At 36.3% G+C, this 20901-nt stretch overlaps 3 protein-coding genes across 3 annotated transcripts; 2 read left to right on the forward strand and 1 right to left on the reverse strand.

Annotated features, from left to right (window-relative positions):
- Window positions 1-2081: 2081 nt before the first annotated feature.
- On the forward strand, window positions 2082-6090 carry LOC141616327 (receptor-like cytoplasmic kinase 176). Its single transcript, XM_074433846.1, has 7 exons — window positions 2082-2275; window positions 2680-2831; window positions 3550-3866; window positions 3979-4114; window positions 4210-4346; window positions 4426-4549; window positions 5428-6090. The coding sequence occupies exons 2-7, from the start codon at window positions 2780-2782 to the stop codon at window positions 5877-5879; spliced, it is 1218 nt and encodes a 405-aa protein (XP_074289947.1). The 5' UTR covers window positions 2082-2275; window positions 2680-2779; the 3' UTR covers window positions 5880-6090.
- A 3356-nt stretch (window positions 6091-9446) lies between these two features.
- Window positions 9447-13455, reverse strand: LOC141616344 (DEAD-box ATP-dependent RNA helicase 27-like). Its single transcript, XM_074433847.1, has 12 exons — window positions 13357-13455; window positions 12821-12941; window positions 12155-12340; window positions 11873-12064; window positions 11586-11669; window positions 11046-11159; window positions 10580-10879; window positions 10435-10473; window positions 10237-10341; window positions 10067-10135; window positions 9857-9982; window positions 9447-9770 (listed from the first exon to the last, which is right to left on the reverse strand). The coding sequence occupies exons 2-12, from the start codon at window positions 12938-12940 to the stop codon at window positions 9597-9599; spliced, it is 1509 nt and encodes a 502-aa protein (XP_074289948.1). The 5' UTR covers window position 12941; window positions 13357-13455; the 3' UTR covers window positions 9447-9596.
- A 1314-nt stretch (window positions 13456-14769) lies between these two features.
- On the forward strand, window positions 14770-20354 carry LOC141616360 (protein INVOLVED IN DE NOVO 2-like). Its single transcript, XM_074433848.1, has 7 exons — window positions 14770-15065; window positions 16719-17861; window positions 17980-18161; window positions 18569-18637; window positions 18759-19040; window positions 19323-19538; window positions 19848-20354. The coding sequence occupies exons 2-7, from the start codon at window positions 16721-16723 to the stop codon at window positions 20076-20078; spliced, it is 2121 nt and encodes a 706-aa protein (XP_074289949.1). The 5' UTR covers window positions 14770-15065; window positions 16719-16720; the 3' UTR covers window positions 20079-20354.
- The last annotated feature ends 547 nt before the right edge of the window (window positions 20355-20901 follow it).

Below are 20901 nucleotides of genomic sequence, written 5' to 3' on the forward strand. Positions count from 1 at the left end.
TTTACTTTACATGGGTGAATCTAAATTATGGATTTCTTGTACTGATGTAGCCTTGAAATGTCAATATATAATTATTTTTTGTGGTTGATAATCAAGCAAACGGAGATTTTGTTGGTCGATTTGTGAAACAAATCTTCTCCATCTACCTAGTACAATTAGTTTGTTTATTTGTGAAACAATTAGATATCATCTTAAAAGACAATTTACTTTTAACCTATTACATGAATGTTATTTATGATTTCTCAACTAACTTCTTATCAGAGCTTTATAAATGCCATTTTTTATCTCAACTTTTCTAAACTGTATTTATAGAATATTAATTTTTTTGAATTGAACTTGTAAGATCTTAAATTTCACTTATAGAATCTTAACTCAACTTATATTAGTTGAATGTTTTTTAATTAAATTAAACTTATAAGAGCTAAACTATTAGGAAAATGGGTATGTAAATTGAACTGAATTGGATTTGTAGGATTTAAAGTGAACTTAAAGAGAGTGATTTTATATCAAAAAGAACAGACTTAAAAACAAGTAAGAGGATACCCAAATTCTTATTTAAGGCTGGTCGAGTAGTTAGATTAAAATGAAAGCAAAATGCATAGAGAAAAATAGCAGATTTATCTTATATGTACAAGTGAAATGTTGCTTAACTTGTTTTAATATTAAGACGAATATATCCGTGTAACATCCCGGTCGAACGCAGACCGGGAGCGGTTACTCATGAGTCATGAACTCATGATAGCTCCCTAGGCTCTGTACATGGCTCACAGATTAACACGACTTCTTTTCAGCGCATTTTGTCCCCACTCATGTGCATCCCAAGAACCTTCTCAGGAGGTCATCCATCCTAATACTACTCAGCCAAGCACGCTTAAGTGTGGAGTTCTCTTACTTTGATAACCACAAAAGAAAGTGCACTTTCTTTATATAAGTAATATTTTCAATCTCTTTAAACATTAGTCGTTTAAGCTAATCATGGACCTCTTTAATTTACGTTAGGTGTTACAATCCGTCTCAAGGGACACTAATTGAAGAGAATAATACAAATTTCGTACCACCCGATAGCGCCCTAATACTGTTCATTGTTTCTAGAACACTATTTAAAACAAAGTTTGGGAGAAAGTTAGATAGTGACATAAAAAAAAAAAAGAAAAAAAAAAAAGTAGATGTAAAAAGATAGCGCGTAGTTGCTCTTTCATGTACAAGTTTTACTCTTTCATGTACTTTTTTTCATAAATTTTCCATGCCTTACCCTTGTCAAGAAAAAATTCTTTCTTTTCTTCTTCTTCTTCTAAAAAACTAATCAAATTCATCCTCATCAAATTACTCAATTATAAATCTTAAACTTCATGTTAATCAAGTCATAATTCTAACCTAATTAATTACTCATCCAATTTTTCGATCAAATTAAGTAGAGATGTAAATTAAGTTAGGGTTAATAGACTTAGGGTTTATGAAGAAGGTATGAACAAACGTGCAATTTGAGCCTTTAACGGGTAGTGATAGCTAGAAAAACCAAACATTTTTCTATTTCAATATGAGGCACACATAGTTTTTGACTAATTACAAAACTTTGAATTTTGTTGTTTGTTAATCCGATCCCATCGCACTTTGCTCGTTGCCTGTGACGGTTCAAATTTTCTATTTGGCTACTTTAGATAATTAATGACAAGACCACTCCTAGATGATTGCAGTATTAGTTTGATTGATTTTATGATATCCGTATCCTTACAATCATATGATAGCTAGATGAAATTTCTCCATTCGGTAATTTGTTTGGGATGTTTATCATAAATTAGTCGGCGGTGGTTACGCAGGAGAGGGTGTGGCCTGAGGTGGGGGAGGGCAGGCGGTCGGTGGGGTAGTGGTGGACTGCCAGACTGGTGGTGGTCAAGTGGTGGTGGTAGGGGTGGTGGTTGAGAGATGGAGGGAGAGTTATGAGAGAGAAATGAAATGAGTTGAAAATTGGAAAAAAAATGTTGAAATGAGAGGGGTAAAGTGGTAAAACATGTACATGATTGAGTAAATCATGTACATGAAAGAGCAACACCCAAAGATAGAGGGGCCAACCCAACTCAAGTACTCAACCCAACCCGCCATTTATTACTTACACAACTTCCTTCCTTCCCTTCACACTTCTTTCTATATTTTCCCTTTATACTCTCTCTATATTTCTCTCCATTTTCATCCAACTTCTTTACTTAACAAACTCACCTATGACATACCTTCTTCACTTCAAACTTCTTCTCTTCACTTCCTCTCTTTAGTCATACCAGTAAGCTCCTTCTTCTCTCCTTTTTCCCACTTTTTTGCATTTTTCTTTCACTTTCATTACTTGCGTTTGCTTATTTGTGTATTAGATGACAAGTTATCATGTGGGTAGTGTTCAAATTCTCATCTTTAGTAATATCCGTCTTAAACTTAAAACGGATTACTTGGCATTCATCATTTGTGATTGTTTATATGTGTATTATATGGGAAGTTATCATGTGGGTAGTGTTCAAAATCTCATCTTTATCGCAAATTCTTTTTTAAGACAAACATATCCGTATTAAACTTAAAACGGGTCACTTCATTGTGTTATACTGTATATTCAAGTGGGGTGTTATTTATTCCATTTTGTTTGATCTCAGTGTAATACTGTAGTATGTGTATATTAATCTATCTAATTATGTTCAGGGTTTGAAGGATCAAGCTTGTTTTCATCACAAAGTTGAACTCTTTTGAGCAAAAAGAAGAGCTCTTTGATTAATTTGGGATAAATAATTAGTGGGTTTTGATGGGTATTTGTCTTAGTGCTCGAATCAAGGCTGAAAGCTCTTCTTACACTGGTAATTTGAAGTTCAATCCCTCATTTTCTCTGTTTTTTGAGTGATAATATCGTGTTAAGTTGTACTCCCTCCCTCCTGATCAATAGTTATCAATGGTTTCTTTGGTGCTGAGGATTTTAAAAAATGATAACTATTGATTGGGACAGATGGAAGATTGTTTTTGAGGTTATCAGTACATTTTGAATTATTTTAGTTTCTATAATTTGTTGTTGGATATGAAAAAAACTTGTCATTGCCATATTAATTTTCTCACAAATTATAGAATAAGACGGTATTGTGAGACCGCCATACACCCCTATTTTATAATTACTGCATCTTTCTAATTGTGTAGCTGGTGTGTATGCTAAGGTTGATTTAGTTATTATTAATCCTTATCTTTTAAGGTTTTTAGTGACAACTTTCACATTAGACTAAAGTAGTTAACTTTTGAGCTTTCTAAATTCCATTAAAGGTTTGATATGTTTGCTTTATGGAGATATTTGGAGGTGTGATACTTGACTTTTCACACCTACTCGAGTAGACATTATAGCTCTTATCAAGAAGCTTGTGTTCGTGACAGCTAGCTTAATTAGTAAAGTCACGGAGATGTGATAATCATGATTTGTGTTTGAAACCGTCATCATGACAACATCATAGTTGCCCTTGTGTTCGCTCTTTAACTAGGATGTTATTGGTAATATGGAGATCTAAGCCTTTCCAAATTTTTCTGCTTGTTTAGGTGACTCAAAATACGGTAGCTCGGATCAAAAAGACCTAAGTATCAATAGTAGTAAGGTTTCATCGGTTCCCCCAACACCGAGGAGTGAGGGTGAAATTCTGCAGTCCTCTAATTTGAAGAGTTTTAGTTTCTCCGACCTCAAAACTGCCACTAGGAATTTTAGGCCCGATAGTGTTTTGGGTGAGGGTGGTTTTGGTCCCGTGTTCAAGGGTTGGATTGATGAGCACACATATGCGGCTGCTAAGCCTGGAACTGGTGTTGTGATTGCTGTGAAGCGGCTTAATACAGAAAGTTTTCAGGGTCACAGGGAATGGTTGGTGAGTTTCTTTCCTTCTTTCGTATTTTGCTCTATGGTGGACAAATCTTCATTGTAATCAGTAGCGGATTTAGAAAGCTTTCTTAACGGGCTTCCAAATTATCTCTTGTCAGGCGGAGGTGAATTATCTTGGGCAGCTTTATCATCCTAATCTTGTTAGACTGGTTGGCTATTGCTTGGAGGACGAGCACCGACTCTTAGTATATGAGTTCATGCCTAGAGGAAGCTTAGAGAACCATTTATTCAGAAGTAAGTTTACTTTTTACCCCGAGAGTTAATTTTGGGATAAAAATTGTTTCTTTATTTTGAAAACTCCACTTAACACTATGATTGCAATTCTGTAGGAGGTTCATACTTTCAGCCTCTTTCGTGGCATCTGCGCATGAAGGTTTCTTTCGGGGCTGCAAAGGGACTTGCCTTCCTTCATGAAACAAAAGTTATATACCGCGATTTCAAAACCTCCAATGTTCTCCTAGACTCGGTAAGTATTTTTCTCATATACTTTTAACTTTGAGGGACTGATTCACGGGATGTTCTAACCTTATTTTTCTCATCCACAGAGCTACAATGCTAAGCTTTCCGACTTTGGACTGGCTAAGGACGGGCCAACTGGTGATAAAAGCCATGTATCAACTCGAGTCATGGGTACCTACGGATATGCAGCACCAGAGTATCTAGCTACAGGTATCTTGGATGCACATGCCTTGTATCTTTCCGTTCATTTCTTTTTTGTCCTTGTCTTTGTTTCGGTCTGTTGATTAGAAACTAGATTCTTTGCCTTGGATTGCTTGCATTGTCCAATAACAACAAGATAAGGAGAAAACGACGCCGTTACACAAAATGATCTTCAAATAAAATAAAGAAATCTGTCTTCAATATGGTGTCCATCCTTGTTTTCTTATGTTGTCAAGTTGACACATGCAAATAGCAGACAAAATTTGTTAGCTTACTCAACTTTCTGTGAAGTTTCTTATTGTTCCCTTCAATGTTACTCCTCCGTCCCAATTATCTTATCGTCATTTAGCACTTTTAACCTTTACAAATTTTACTATCAGTTTCTCCAAGATATCTACACTTGTAAAAAGTTGTGATCATAATTTACATTGTACGGAAACATAAGTTGGAACTACTATGTTGCTCCGACACTTCTTATTCCCTCACGTATCCGTGTCCGACACTCGACACTCGGAAATGGGTATGACACTTAGACACTTCATTTTAAGCCAAAATATGTAGATGTTTCATTAAAAGTGGCGAGTCCGACATTTGGACACGCACCATGTATGATCCCTTTAGAACGAGTCTGAGAAACATAGTTTTTTTTGGTATGACCACGAGTATCCCCTACCTACGGGACAATCTACTTTGGGGTACTAAAGGCAATTTAATGGGTTGATGAGAGCCCTTACCACTCACACCAACCAACTTTGGTACATAGAGTTGAAGTAGTGATTATTAAATCATTTGACCAACAAGTCAAATACGAACAATATATAAACCCGATGAAATACTGTCAAATTCCGACAAAGGTGACCTGATTAGTGATTACTTGCCTGTTGTAGGTCACCTAACTGCTAGAAGCGATGTGTATAGTTTTGGGGTGGTGCTCCTCGAGATGCTATCAGGCCGACGAGCAGTGGACAAGAACCGACCATCAGGAGAGCACAACCTAGTGGAGTGGGCCCGTCCTTACCTGACAAACAAGAGGAAAATCTTCCGGGTCTTAGATAACCGCCTAGAAGGTCAGTATACAGTAGATTCTGCATTCAGGGTATCGGCCCTTGCATTTAGATGCTTATCAGCCGAGCCCAAGTTTAGGCCTACAATGGACGAGATAGTGAAAGAACTAGAGCCGCTTCAAGATCCCTCAAAGGAAATTAGAAACCCACGGAGTAGCAGTTCTAGTAATGGGGGACGGTCTAGGAGACAAAGTTATGAGGACAAAATCAGCCGTAATAGAACGAAATCAGCCATATCGTATCCTAGACCGTCAAAATCCCCACTCTACCCCTAATTACGGAGGAAGGATAAGAAGCCTTTCAGTATGACCGATAACATTTTGGCTGTTAATGTACAGTATTGTACAACTAATGTAATTTCACATGGTTAATCTCGGCGATTAGCTACAAAATGATACTCACTGGTTGTTTGTAAGTTGTAATTCCTGGAGTTCTTGTACTCTTGCAATTGCATATTGAAGCTGTTTTTGCTCTTTTGGATTGTAATTGTCTCCGCCAGAAATCTAACATTTGTTGTTAGATTCGTTTTCAGTGTACACATGTAAGTGGATTAGGAAGCTCGTCGCTCATTTTTTTTTTGCCACGCAAAATGTGATTAAATTACGCGTGGAGATAAACAAAAAACAGAATACGTAAACTATTGATCAGGATAATCAGAGACCACATTATTGTTTTCTAGAATTTTGAAGTTTGCATTATATAATTTTAGTACTATGTGGTAGATCTAAGGCAATAACAAGGCTATTGATCATGATTTTCAATACTTTTTAAAAAAAGTAGCGACAATTTAGATTATTTTGATAGGTCGACTTGTGACCCTTCTCGCTCCATCAGTGCTCCGAGATTTGAGAATCGACTTAATGGAGATATAGCTTGTAGGCTAATGTATTGAAGATTTGAAGATAAGAAAGGGAAAGAAAAGTGATGAAAAAGCTTAAACATAGTGGATTAATGTGGTAAGAAAATGGATGGAAAGTAGGACGTAGAAACCACACGTGAAAGCGTCGTAAAGTTTTGTCGGATTTATAGATCCAGGCAATTTCAGGTTGGATATTTTTGCGACTAAAAAAGTGTGTAGTCCTTTCACATTCCGACTCATATTCTAATTGACGCTTTAAAGGACTTGACTCAAGAACCTTGTGATTTGTGTTATGAGTTGTTGGCTTGTCGACAAAGTGGTTTATTATCGTAGAAGTATACTTTCTTAATGTGTGAAGAATTTTTCAAATATGGTGTTGTCTTTGTTTATGAACTAGTGGTACTATTTTAATACCAACTTGACAAAACTTGTTTAGATATATAACGTTGTTAGGTGGTATTGAGTTTGAGATCACTACAGTCATACTCAATTACTCGTACCAAAAATAAATAAATATTAGATTTAAGTTGGGTGATGATGATGATATATTCGAGTGTCGTAAATTTAATCTAGTTGAAGTATGGTTGATTGTTCCCATTATAATAATAACAAACAGATCGCAATCTCTTACATATATTTATGACATCCGCATAAGTTAGTTATGACTTATGACATATAACACACTTAATCTCTTTCGAGTATAGAACATCCAACCAAAATCCAAAACTGATCTACATTACGGAAAAGGTCATATTTAATAAATAAAATGGTGATGAATATTCCCTCATCCGGATTCCCGGTCAATTGTTTATCTATTTCTTACCTTTCTATTTTAGGAATGACTTTGATGGACAATTTGATTCTCCACACTCAATTTGTTTCACTTGTCATCTAATAATTGGTTTTTCCTTTTTTTCTTGGTCTTTGTTCTAAAATCAAAAATAAACAAATGACCAAAATGAGGTATAATTTGGGTTAGAAAAAATTGCCCTGGACATTGGGCCTTAAATGAGCTGGATTTTCTTGGTTTCCTTTGTGGACAGTAAGAACTAAGAATGGCCGAAAAAGAGAAATGGCCCAATCACAATAAAATGTGTTGAACGATTGAAATAGGGTCCTGTTATATATCGTCGACAATTTACTAATTATCGTCGACATTTAATGTAAATTTCCAAGTTTGCCCTCCATAACATAACTCCATTTCCGTCTCACTAAAATGCAATTTCCGTCTCACTAAAACACAAGTCAATTTCCGTCTCACTAAAATCTTTCAAACAAAAAAAAAGACGGTTTTTCAAAAAAAAAAAAAGCGGGATTTGTAATTAAAAACATGAACGAGAACTTAGCGATTATCAATTACCGCACCAAAAATTAATCTAAGTCAGAAAATGATTTTTTTTTTTTTCAAAAAAAAAAATTAAAAATATTTTTTTCCGGACGAAAAACATTTTCGTCCAGACCAAGGTCCGGACAAAGAAAATTTTCGTCCAGACCATGGTCTAGACAAAAATATTTTCGTCCGGAATTTTTTTTTTTTTTTTTTCCGGACGAAAATATTTTTCGTCTGGACCTGGGTCTGGACGAAAATATTTTCCGTCTGGACGAAAAATATTTTTGTCTGGACCATGGTCTGGACAAAAAATTTCTTTGTCCGGACCTTGGTCTGGACAAAAAATTTCTTCATCCAGGCCCTTTTTCAACAATTTTTTTTTTTTTTTTTTTAAAAAATTATTAATTTCCGTCTTAAATTAGTTTTGGGTGCGTGGATCGATAATCGCTAATTAAAATAAGTTTCAATAAATTAAAAAATTAAAATAAAACGAACTATCCCCGAACGGGGTTTATTAGTAATTATTAATTATTTTTTTACGAAAACAAAACAAGACGGAAAAAATATAAGGGGGAGTGTGAGGGAGGGGTAGTTTTGAAAGTTCATTAAAATTGTCGACGATAATTAGTAAATTGTCGACGATCTTTAGCAGGCAGGTTGAAATAAGCCCAATTATCATTCCAAAAACCCAGGGAAAAAATTAGATTTCAACTTTTAAATCGAGAAGTGTATATGGTATCGACTTTCTCTTTTCGATCTATACTTTCTTCTCTCCCAAATTCCCAATTACATTCCAATTGTTGAGTGATTTTTACCAACAATAAATCGTGAACTAACTTGACAATCCTTTCTCACATTTTGAGTGTATATTTTCCGATTCCCTCCGTAACATTCATTTGTTTAACTTTCATTAAAATACCCCTCACAAAGAATAAAAAACGTAAACAAATGAATGAAAAGGAGGGACTAGGGAGTATAACCGTATATAACTATCGCATTGGTATAGCCCGTATGACGAAGTCAGTAGGGTATTATACTATTATATATAAGGGGGTGTTTGGTTCGCGCGTGGGTATGGGTTTGGAATCAGGAATCATACCCGGGTGGTATGAGTTTGGAACTTGATTCCACATACCATGTGTTTGTTTCAATTTTGGGTGGAATGAGACCGAACTTCATAAAAGTTGAAAAAAATCTAAAATACAACATTAAAAATATTTATTTTTGATACTAAAAAATCATGAAAATGAAGAGTTGATCAAATAAATGAAAAAAAAAAATCATTTAAAATGTTCCATTTAAGGTTTTTTCATGTTTTTTGGTTTTTTTACTTGATACCCATGGGTATCAATCTCATACCCACCTCCCCCTTGGGTATGAGAAACCCATACCTCATGGGTTTGAGGTATGGGTATGAAACCTCTATTTTTGCCAAACAAACACTTGGTATGGGTTTGGCTCATTCCAAACCCATACTTCATACCTTTATGAGTTGAACCAAACACCCCCTAATAGATGCCGATTATGATCAACTCGCAAATCGACATGTCTACCAAGCTAAGGATCTTATCGAATTCAGGCAACACAATGTCACAACAGAGAGAACTGCACCAACATACACACACACAATTCTAAGCTTGGAGTCAAAATCTATCATCTTCCTGTAAAACCCGAGTCACCAAAATAGCATTGTAACGCGTCCAACATTTTTCTCATAGAATACCATCCTTTTACTCCGTAATATACACTACATCTCATAAACTAAGTGGCATGGAATCGCAGCAAAATTCAGATGAACAAGATCTAATACCTACTAACAAATTGCTCAGAATCATCGTCACATCGCTTCCCATAGGGGTTGGTTGAACTAAACCTCCCACCATGCACTTTCCGTATCTTTCTGAACTTTGAGGCGCTACTATCTATTTTTAGGTCTACCTTTGGCGGGCAAGAAAAGCAGAATGATTTAGCCACGGCCTACACAAAATTAGAGTACTCGTTAGAAAAGCGGAATAATTTAGCCACGGTTTACTTGGTAATTCGATTGAAAAGAAATGCTTTACCTGAAGATCAAGTTGATGTACATTGAACACGTCCTTCATGGAATGAGAGTTGTATGCCAATATGTAGGACCGATATGCTTCCTTAGCTGACTTGTTTAGGTAATAATTGTTTCCGACCAATTTTTCCTGCAACAAGCAACTGCACAATTAGCCATCTTTTCTTATGATCAAAAAAGAATTCGCACAACCACAATTAGGCGATAACAGTACCAGATGAGACTGAACATTTGGCAGCTGCTTTTCATCATAATCATACTCTTTTACAGGTACTCTTTCACTCTGCATGCAAAAAATATCAGATTAATGGAAAGGTTGAAGCTCATTCCAAAAGACGTAATCTGAAGAACCATAAAATCAAAATAGGAGCAAAAGTATGATACCTTCAAGTAAGTGAGAAACTGGAGCTCCTCGGGAATCAAGAAAAGCAAGGCGCTTCCTTTGGCTCCTTCACCACGGGCTGTTCGTCCCACCCTGTGAATATAATCCTACGAGAGAAAGGACATAATAAGCTCATTGCTGAAGGAAAACCTATAAATAGCCACAAGATATATATATCAGGCAGGTTGCAGGTAGCAAACCTTGGGATCGTCAGGAGGATCAAATTGCAAAATCCAATCCTGAAAAAATCGAGGGAAAACAGGATCATATCCAAGTGTGAATCAATGTTCCTCCTGGATGCTAAAATCACTAGTAATATGAAAACAGTATGTAAGAGGCACTCACCACAGAAGGAATATCAAGCCCACGAGCGGCAACATCAGTACATAAAAGAATTCCTTTTTCTGCTTTACTGAAATTATCCATTGTAGTTGTCCTTTTACTTTGTTTTTGTTTTCCGTAGAGATCAGAACAGTTTACCTGGATGTATCTCAGGAGGTCCGAATGAAATTTTACAGAATTGCATGAAGAGAAAAAGACCATAATTTTCTTAGATAGGTTCCTCTTGAGGAAAGAATAGAGAAGGATGAATCTCTTTGCACTAGGAATAACACAAAAACCTTGCTGAAGTCCTTCATTGGTAACCTGAAATCGTACAACATGCCTTAATTGTGTCGGTTACATTGATTCTTGCACAATGTCTATGTTAAAGTATCGGATGAATGTTCAAGCCGCTAATTTATGAAGTTTAGAATAAAAAGCACAAGACAGAAGAACTAAAAAATCGCGGGAAAGGACATATTGCAATTACCTGTCTCCTCCCTTCATCCACATCAATGTAAACAGGTGCAGTCTGGAATGACATGCGAGCTAGATCCTCCACCTTCTTGGTTTGAGTGGCGGAAAAAAGAACTGTTTGACGGTCCTGTGTTTCAGAAAAAGTACAATATCAGAAACTCAAACTTGATCCAATTCAAAGATAAAAGCAAGAAACATACAGTTAATATCAACATACACAAATCAGTAGTGCGGGAAACACACTCATGACCAAAATCGCAAAGTAACGGAAATAGATACACTGTGACACAACTCAGCTCAAGAACATGACGACAACAACAAAACAGCCATAGTCCCAGATTAATCAGCTCAAAAAAAAAATTATATATTCAAAACCAGGCAGAGATTTTAAATACTGCTTGAAATAACTAACAGGATTCCAATACTGTGTTGACATATGAACAAGAAAAACATCAGAAAGATCGTTTTTTATAAGATCGGCAGACATCATATATGTTGTTAATAATATCATCAGAAAAACTGTTGGTCGATGAAAATTACATCTTTCAATTACCTTAGGCAGACGTTTAATAATTTGCTCCATTTCATCTTCAAAATTGGCTTCCAGAAGCCTGTCAGCTTCATCGATTATTAAGCACTGCAAGGATACAAATATAAGACAAAAAATCACTACAGGTATAAGATCAATGTAAAGGAAAGAAGACGATGCGTGCAGTGGCATAGAAATAACAGCGAAATAGGAACATATCACAACAGATTACATTCCAACATTCTCAGAAGCGCTGAGAAGGACTGAGAAGGACAAAGCATGCAATGCATATGATATATTGTATTGATTACCTTAAGGTTTTTGTATACAAATCCCTTGGTATTTTTTAGATGATCAAGAAGGCGTCCAGGGGTTCCAACTAAGAGATTAACTCCTTTGCCAAGGCGGACAGCTTCTGTCCTTCGAGTTCCATCACCACCACCAATCACTAACCCTAACGTTTGTGAATGATGGTTCAAAAGATCCTTGGCAACAGCATGTATCTGCATACATGAATGACAGCAAAAAAGGTGATAAGTTGCGTTGCTATACAGAAACAGGCTTTTTAAGAGAACCTCGGGATATAATGTAACCTGTATAGCAAGCTCCCGTGTTGGACAGATAATGATAGCCCCTACTCCATTACGGGGAGTAAAACGAATATTATACAATAACTCAACAGCTGGTATAAGGAAAGCAAGGGTCTTTCCAGAACCAGTCCTTGCCGCTCCAAGCACATCTTTGCCTTCTAAAAGTGAAGGTATTGCTCTTGCTTGAACCTGCGCACGTAATAAAGTACACATCACTTAAGCATTCTTATACCAACTTTCACTCGTACGCTTAGTCGAGTTTTACAAAGACATACAAGCTTGAGACTTTCCATCCTCAAATATATACCTAAAGGTTGTCAAATGTCGAAACAACACAGTTTCATAGTGTCAAATGCGACTATTTTAAGACGTGTCACGTTGGAAAGAAATTATCTTTTCACAAATAATCATCCCAATTAGAAGAATCAAATCAAACCCTCAAAAAACAGAGCAATTACCCATTTACCCCAACAGAGCAAAATCTTAAACCAATCAAAATTTGCAACAAGTAACTACATGGGCCTTATTGCATTTCGTCCAATGTTATAATTACATACTTCCTCCGTTCCATTTGATTGTATACGTTTTCCAAAATACCCTCACATTTCAACAACAACAACATTGATAAGAATCAGAAAACTGAATGAAATAAGAAATAGAGAAATAAACCTGAGTCATGTAATTGAAGCCAATTTCTTTGATAGCATTTTTGGTAGGTTGCGAAATCGGAAGATCCGAAAAGGTTTCATCACTCATAATACCACCAGTAGTACCATCAGTCATCTTCATACTATCATTACAAATTTATCTAAATTATTAAAAATTCACAATACTAACATTATAATATCACAATTTGAAAATGATAATCGTTTGCCAGGATTTATTAGTTCACCAATTCTTGTTTAAAACCGTCTCAACTTAAACGACCCTCACATCCGATTAAAACAAAGATGAACATAAAGGAGGTTTTGAGAGGCTTTAAGTGAAGACCGTCTTAAGAAAGACCGACTGTTAAAATAGTTTACTTGAAACATTATGAATCGACCTTTGATTAACAGGCTAACATTGAAAATATTTACTCCAATTTTAATTGAAACATTAAAATAAATATTTACGTACAATTTTACAACTTTAATTGAAAATTAAACAACTACAAGAATAAAAATAAATAAAACGAAGAATACGAATAAGGGAGACGATATTACCTTAAGAAACACACGAAATTGAGAAACTAGCGGGGGATGTACTGGGTTGTTTGGAAATTGCAGTAGGGTTTATTTCAAGGACGAGAGGTACGTTTGATTACAGAAAATTTGTTTACTATGGAGTATATATTAAAATCTTAAAACAGGTCCGGCATTGTATATATGGTTTTAATTTTATCTGGCTCGGAGCCGGACCCAATATGATTTTTCTAAAATTTCATTGAGATTTAGGCTGGTTTTTTTTACCGAAAAAAAAACTGAGCTGAATTGAAATTAAGTCAAAAAAAATATGGTTTTAATCTAGCATTATATAAACTTGCTCAATTATTTTGTTAGTTGAGGCCAGTACAATATAAGGGCCTTAATTTGATATCGCGACTTACTATTATGACATTCAAGTATTAACGACTAGATTAAGACTTTTTCAATAAATAAAGAAAGTGTAATTTAATTACTTACACTTTTCAACTTTTTCTAACTTTTATACAAATGTATTACTCCCTCTTTGAGTCTCGATTGTTACTTTTTTTTTGTGGCCGTTACTTTCGGTGTGCACTGGGTAAACCCTCGGGTGTACCGTGTACGTGATAGCCTGCAAACCACGTATACTAAGTAAGCCACCAAAGGGTGACAGGCTCGATTGTTACTTGTTTGAACCGTTTAATGTCAAATTCTAGCTCTGTTACCATATAACACACTGTAAACAGCTCAATCGGGTCGATTTCATATTGGATTAGCTTGTGTCGGATTCATTCCTGGTTAGCGAGAATTCGGGTAGGGTTAAATTATTTCGGGTTCGAGCATTTTCACGTGGTTGATGTCAAGTTACTCTCTCCTTCCCGATTATTTGTTTACCTTTGGTTTTAGCATGAAGACCAAGGAAACAGGGAGGTGTCAATTATTGGATGACACAATATTTGAGTGTGTGGAGCTAATTGCTCCATTAAAGACATTTCCAGGATAAAAAGGTAAACAATTGATTAAGATACTCTAAATAAAATAGGTAAACAAATGTAACGGCCAGTATGTGATAAGAAATATCCGGGACAGGTTTGATAAAATTAGGTTAATTTGAGTTTCGAGCTAGATTCAAGTCCTTATTTGAATCGAGTTATTCGGATCAAGTCGGTTTTGACCGTTCTACATATAATCAGGGGCGAGGCCACTAAGGCCTTCGGTGTCGCAGCCGCTACACCAAAGGCGAAAAATTCGGTTAGAATTTTGTAATTTGTTACACCAAAATTTACTACTTTCACACTAATTATCTATACATTTTACCTTGAGTATAAATTTTGCTACACCGAAATCAAAATCCTGGACTCGCCACTGCATATAATCCAAGAAAGATTCCAAATTTCCATTTTTAGCAAAAGTCACACGCTTTATGACGTTCACCCTCCCGCTAGAATAAGCAAACCTCTCTGTTTCGTACCATTTCTGATCACACTCTCACACAAAATTCCACTAATTTTGTCTCCTCTTTTCATCTCCCCTTCAAATACTCTCTACATTTAAACCCTAATTTCTACATTCTTCCCTCTTTCAAACAACAAAAAAAAAAAAACCATTTTTACACAATATTAGTTCACTATTTATCTGACAACCAATTTGTTCTTTGTTCAAAACAACAAAGTTTTGATCTTTGTTGAAAACAAACAAATTGGTTGTTTATTTGAATTATTTCCCACTTTTTCTTCAGAAAAAATCAGGTAAACTGTCAAAAATTTTGTCTTTTTTTACTTTTGCTGCAATGGTTTTTGTGGGGTTTTAGCTCTGTGTATATATTGATGAAATTGTGAAATAATTTACAGTTTTTTTGCATTTTTGATTATGTTCTGCTGTTAGGGTTTTGTCTATGCTGATAGTTTTTATGGAATGTTTAATTTTTGTGTATTATTGTTCATGGATTATAGATTCCCTTGTATTGTTTGCTTGAATAATGCGTGTTTACAGTCATTTGTAGTCGAGGTGAAAAGTTTTGGGGTGAACTACTAATGTAATACAGTAAACTAGGAAAAAAAAATCGAAACTTTGACTACACATTTCAATTTTTCACTGCGTTTAATATAGAAAATCCTTGTTTAGGATCATTTATTGTCAAGGCGAAAAGTTGAAGGGGGTGAATTACTGTGATAGAGTAAACTAGCAAAAAAATCGAAACTTTTTAACTAAAAAAACGCAAATTCTCACTTTAGACAAACACTATCTGTCTAAAGCTGTAGACGAATCGGATCTTTTAATTAAAAAAATCGGAACTTTTAAGTTGCTGTCATCTTGTTTGGACTTTGTAGGTGATATTTTGATTTGAAAGGCAGTGAATCCTGAGATAATCTGGTGAAAAGTTGAAGGGGGTGAATTACTGTGATAGAGTGAACTGGCAAAAAAAATCGGAACTTTTAACTAAAAAAAAATCGGAACTTTTAACTAGCTGTCATCTTGTTTGGACTTTGTAAGTGATATTTTGATTTGAAAGGTAGTGAATCCTGAGATCATTTGGTGAATAGTTGAAGGGGGGTGAATTACTGTGATAGAGTTAACTAGCAAAAAAAATCGAGGGTTGGGCTGTTCGCCCATTAAAGCGGTACGTGAGCTGGGTTCAGAATGTCGTGAGACAGTTCGGTCCATATCCGGTGTGGGCGTTAGACCATTGAGAGGACCTTTCCCTAGTACGAGAGGACCGGGACTTTTAACTAGCTGTCATCTTGTTTGGACTTTGTAGGTGATATTTTGATTTGAAAGGCGGTGAATACTGAGATCATTTATAGTCCAGGCGAAAAGTTGAATGGGGGTGGGGGGTGAATTACTGTGATAGAGTAAACTAGCAAAAAAAATTGGAACTTTTAACTTGCTGTCATCTTGTTTGGGCTTTGTAGGTGATATTTTGATTTGAAAGGCGGTGAATACTGAGATCATTGCGAATTGCATTTATATGTTCTTGTGCTGTAATGTAATGTTGAAATTGGGATCGCAATGACCCGGGATATAGAAATGGTAGCCTATATTGTTGTATGTGCATTTTTATGTTCAGTGTTGTACCATGATTCAAGTTTTCATGACAGTGGAAGTAGGTAATATTGTGGTTCATGCGTTCTGAAATTTGAATGATATGATGTTCATTATCGTCTCAAAACAGTTTCATGAGTGCGTAGGAATTACTGATTTGAGATTTTCTGTTTTCCTTTCTGTAAAGCGAACTAATTACAGTTATTTGGTATTGTGGTTCATGCTTTCTGAAATTTGAATGATATGATGTTCATTATCGTCTCAAAACAGTTTCATGAGTGAGTAGGCATTACTGATTTGAGATTTTCTGTTTTCCTTTCTGTAAAGTGAACTAATTACGGTTATTTGGTTGATATTAGAGATGACGCACTCCTCAGATTCAGATTCAGATTTAAGTGAATCAGAGCTGGAAGACTATATAGATGAGAAATACTATCGATTGAAGAAGAAAAGATATGAAGTTAAGATATCGACAAACACATTTAGGTGCCCGTTTTGCCCAAGAAAGAAAAAGCAAGAATATGGCTACCATGACCTACTGCAACATGCTAAAGGTGTTGGAAAAAGCTCAAGAGGAGAGAATTTAAAGGTGAAAGGAGATCATATCGCACTGGCAGACTACTTGAAGAAATATCATAGTCCCAGAGAGTCGATTAAAGCAGATGAGGATAGTAGATCAGACCCACCGAGAGATTTGGAAAAAAATTCTGAAAAGAGCAGTTCATGGAAGTACCATAGTTCTGGAGAGTCGATTAAAGCACCTGGGGATAGTAGATCAGACCCATGGAGAGATTTGGAAAAAAATTCTGAAAAGAGCGGTTCATGGAAGTACCATAGTTCTGGAGAGTCGATTAAAGCACCTGAGGGCAGATCAGACCCACCCAGAGATTTGGAAAAAAATTCTGAGAGGAGCAGTTCACGTGCAAACAGTGAGAACAGTGGAAAGTTCGTTTGGCCATGGCTGGGCATTGTAGCAAACCTTCCTGTTCAGGAACAAAACGGAAGGTTTGTCGGGGAGAGTGGAAGTAAGTTAAGAGATGAATTTATAAGCAAGGGTTTTTGTCCCTTAAAAGTGAAACCTCTTTGGAATTTTAAAGGCCATTCGGGATTTGCTGTTGTGGAGTTTAAGCAAGATTTGAATGGCTTTGGTAATGCTATGTCTTTTGAGCAGTTCTTTGAATGTGATCATCATGGTAGGAGAGATTGGTACAGAACAAGATCTCCTGGAGATAAGTTGTATGGGTGGGTGGCGAGAGAGGTTGACTATAACTTAAGTGGAGTTGTTGGGAAGTACCTCAAGCAGAATGGAATTCTGAAATCGATTCATGATTATGAGCATGAAATAGAAAGGATGAGTATGAGCCTCGTGTCAAACCTTGAACAAACTAAACTAGTCAAGGAAAATCAATGCAAAGAGATGGAAAACAAGCTTCAAGAGACGTGTGCATCCTTAAACAAGGTCATCGAAGAAAAAGATGGAATGACTCAAGCTTACAATGAAGGTATAAATTGCATATTTTCGAATTTTTCCCCATCGTTTCACTTGGTTTCCTTGCCTACTGTATTTTCCTTTGTGCTCTGCTGTGTCTTTTCACATCTGTTTTCTACTTTCCATACCAGAGATAAAAAAGATACAAAAGAAGACAATAGAAGATACAAAGGAGTTTTTTGGTCGTCATGAGAAGTTTAAGCTGAAGCTTGAATCTCAGAAACAGCAGCTGGAGAGATGCGAGAAAAAATTGAAAGAACGTGAAGTTAACTATGACAATGAAATCATTGAGCTTCGACGCCTCAGGAAAATGGTAATTTTACGTGGTTTGTATATTTTTACTATGATGATTTACTCTTACTGTATTGTTGACTTTCTATTCTTAAACCCGACTTCACCATAAGTTTGGGAATGCTGATTCCCCTGCCCAAGCCGAATCACCTACTCGGATACCATTTGTTGAATACTCAAAATAGATCCTTAGAAGGAAGAGGAGGCGACTGCTCACAAGTAAATAAGGTTCAATTCAACACACAATTGTTGATAGGAGTAGCACCTTAACTTATAAATGAGTCTTTCCACTGCTATTTTTACCAATGTGGCCTAATGTCTCGCGCACACTTGGGAAAACCTAAACATTCTCCCTCTTTGATTATATACTATCCATTGTTGGTGAATTTGTGGTGATAATTTGTGGTGATAATTTCTCTTCATTTTCAGAATGAAATGGCATCAGTTCAGCAGAAGAAAGCAGATGAGAATGTTCTGAAACTTGTAGAAGAGCAGAAGGTTATTACACTATACCTTTTAAATTAAAATATCTATGTTTCTTTAACTGAACCAGTAACTCTATCGCCCCGTAAATATGGGGTTATCTGTCTTGCGTACTAATTCTGCCCATGTTTCGTAGAGGGAAAAAGAGGAACTGCACAGGAAAATATTGGAGCTGCAGAAGGAAATTGATGAGAGGCAAGCTCTGGAATTAGAAATAGAGCGACTGAGAGGCGCTGCTCAAGTTATGGAACATATGGAAAGAGATGCTGAGACAAAGAAAAAAATGGAGGAGATCAATGAAGAACTGAAGGAGAAGGAAGAAGAATTGGAGGATTTAGAAGACATGGCTCAGGCTTTGATTGTGAAAGAACGAAAGTCCAACGATGAGTTGCAGGCTGCGCGAAAAGAGCTCATCAATGTAAGTCTTTTTATTCGGCAGCTATGTTACTTTAACCCTTTCTATTTGTCCAACATCTCTCCTTTCACTTTAAAAGCTCGGAAGGTTTCATTTTCGTTAATATTTTTGTTTTAAAGAGACGTGTCCCAGCACGCCTGTCGTCATTTAAAACAAGAAAATCATGTCATGTTGAGTCGGACAGTTGAATATGTAAGAGTCCTGACAAGCAAATACCTGGAAGTCATCATATAACAAACATGCTTCCTTATCAGTCCTTGAAAACATCATCGAACTTCCTTGTAGGGACTGAAAGACGCTCCCAAAGGTGGTCGGCCGACAATTGGTGTAAAAATAATGGGATCTCTTGACCTTAAAGTGTTTGAAAAAATTGCCAAAGTTAAGTACCCATCAGAACATGTCCCGACCAAAGCTGAGGAGATTAAGGCACTCTGCCAATCTCACATTGAAGATTGTGACTGGCATCCTTTCAAAACCATCACTGAGCATGGAATCGACAAGGTATACGCTTTCTGTCGTTATTTATCTTGTTAGTTGTTGTTATCGCAGCAGTGATGCATAGTCGAGAAAAAAGTCTGTCGATGGCATCTGATCTTGAAATATAGCTGCGTTCATACTAACTGCACAAGACTTGTGACTAGTTTGTTACACTAAAGAAACTAATGAGACTGTATAAGGCAACCTGTTAAACCCGATATAACTAAATGAGGAATACACGACGACTTGTTTCTCTTATGTTTGCGACTTTCTTGTACGGGACTGTCACGGTTGTTATATTCGAACTTTGTATTCGCTTGTTGAAATATTCAGGCAGTAATTAATGAAGAAGATGAGAGATTGCAAAGCATAAGGAATGATCTCGGTGAGGAAGTTTGGAAAGACATTATCACTGTGATGAGTGAGTTAAACGAGTGCAATCCTAGTGGTCGATACCCAGTGTCTGAGCTTTGGAATCTCAAGGAAGGACGGAGAGCCACACTCAAGGAAGGAGCCGAGTTCATCTTGAACAAGTGGAAAAATCAGAAAAAAACGAGGCGATAAATAAGATAACCTATGTTGCTGCTTATGTTGTTTCTCAGTAACAAAAACCATGATTAATAGATAGTCAGATAGTGTCAGATTCAGGTGGATTTTACGTCTCATTAAGGCTGAAAACTGCGTGAAATTCATATGCGCTTTTGAGTTTATGACGGTGTTGTCGTTTGTGGCAACCATGAAACTTTAGCCGAGGAAAATATGTCGCTGTTTTTTGTCGAACATGTCCTGTTCCTGATAGTATGTTGGCTTATAAATGTAAGTTGAACTCTTTTTTAATTCTCATTTGTGACCGCGATACCATCTCAAGCTTGCGGGCTGCTATATGCGGTTTAGACTTACCGGCAGTTTAGCTGATATTTTTAGACTTACGAGTTGACATTCAGAAGGGGAGACAGAGAGAGCATTGAATATTCTTTACATTTTCCCATGTACAATTCGCACCACTTGTGTTTTGAGGATAGAGTCGATTTGGCAAACTTGACTCGACCAGAATGAGCTAACCTAAATAACCCGAACCCGAAGTCAAAACCTGAGCTTGAGTCAAACACGAATTGACCGACCCAACAATGATATGAATCCGAAATGACATGACCTGCGCTAATCTAACCCGATCTGGTTTACCCGTTTGCTAGGTTTAGGAGAGAGTAGCATTAATAAATACGAGTAAATAATTTCCGAGTTGGTCTTATGTAAGATGGTTTTTCATTAAACTGGTTTCGAACATAACTCTATTACAAGAAAAAGATTAGAGTGAGACTAAAAAATCCCGGTTTACATTAAGCTTGTGTAAAATCACCTCACACAAGTATTTGTATTTCGTATGAGA

Source organism: Silene latifolia, chromosome 1 (genome assembly GCF_048544455.1).
Source record: "Silene latifolia isolate original U9 population chromosome 1, ASM4854445v1, whole genome shotgun sequence".
In the NCBI taxonomy this organism is placed as follows: Eukaryota; Viridiplantae; Streptophyta; class Magnoliopsida; order Caryophyllales; family Caryophyllaceae; genus Silene; species Silene latifolia.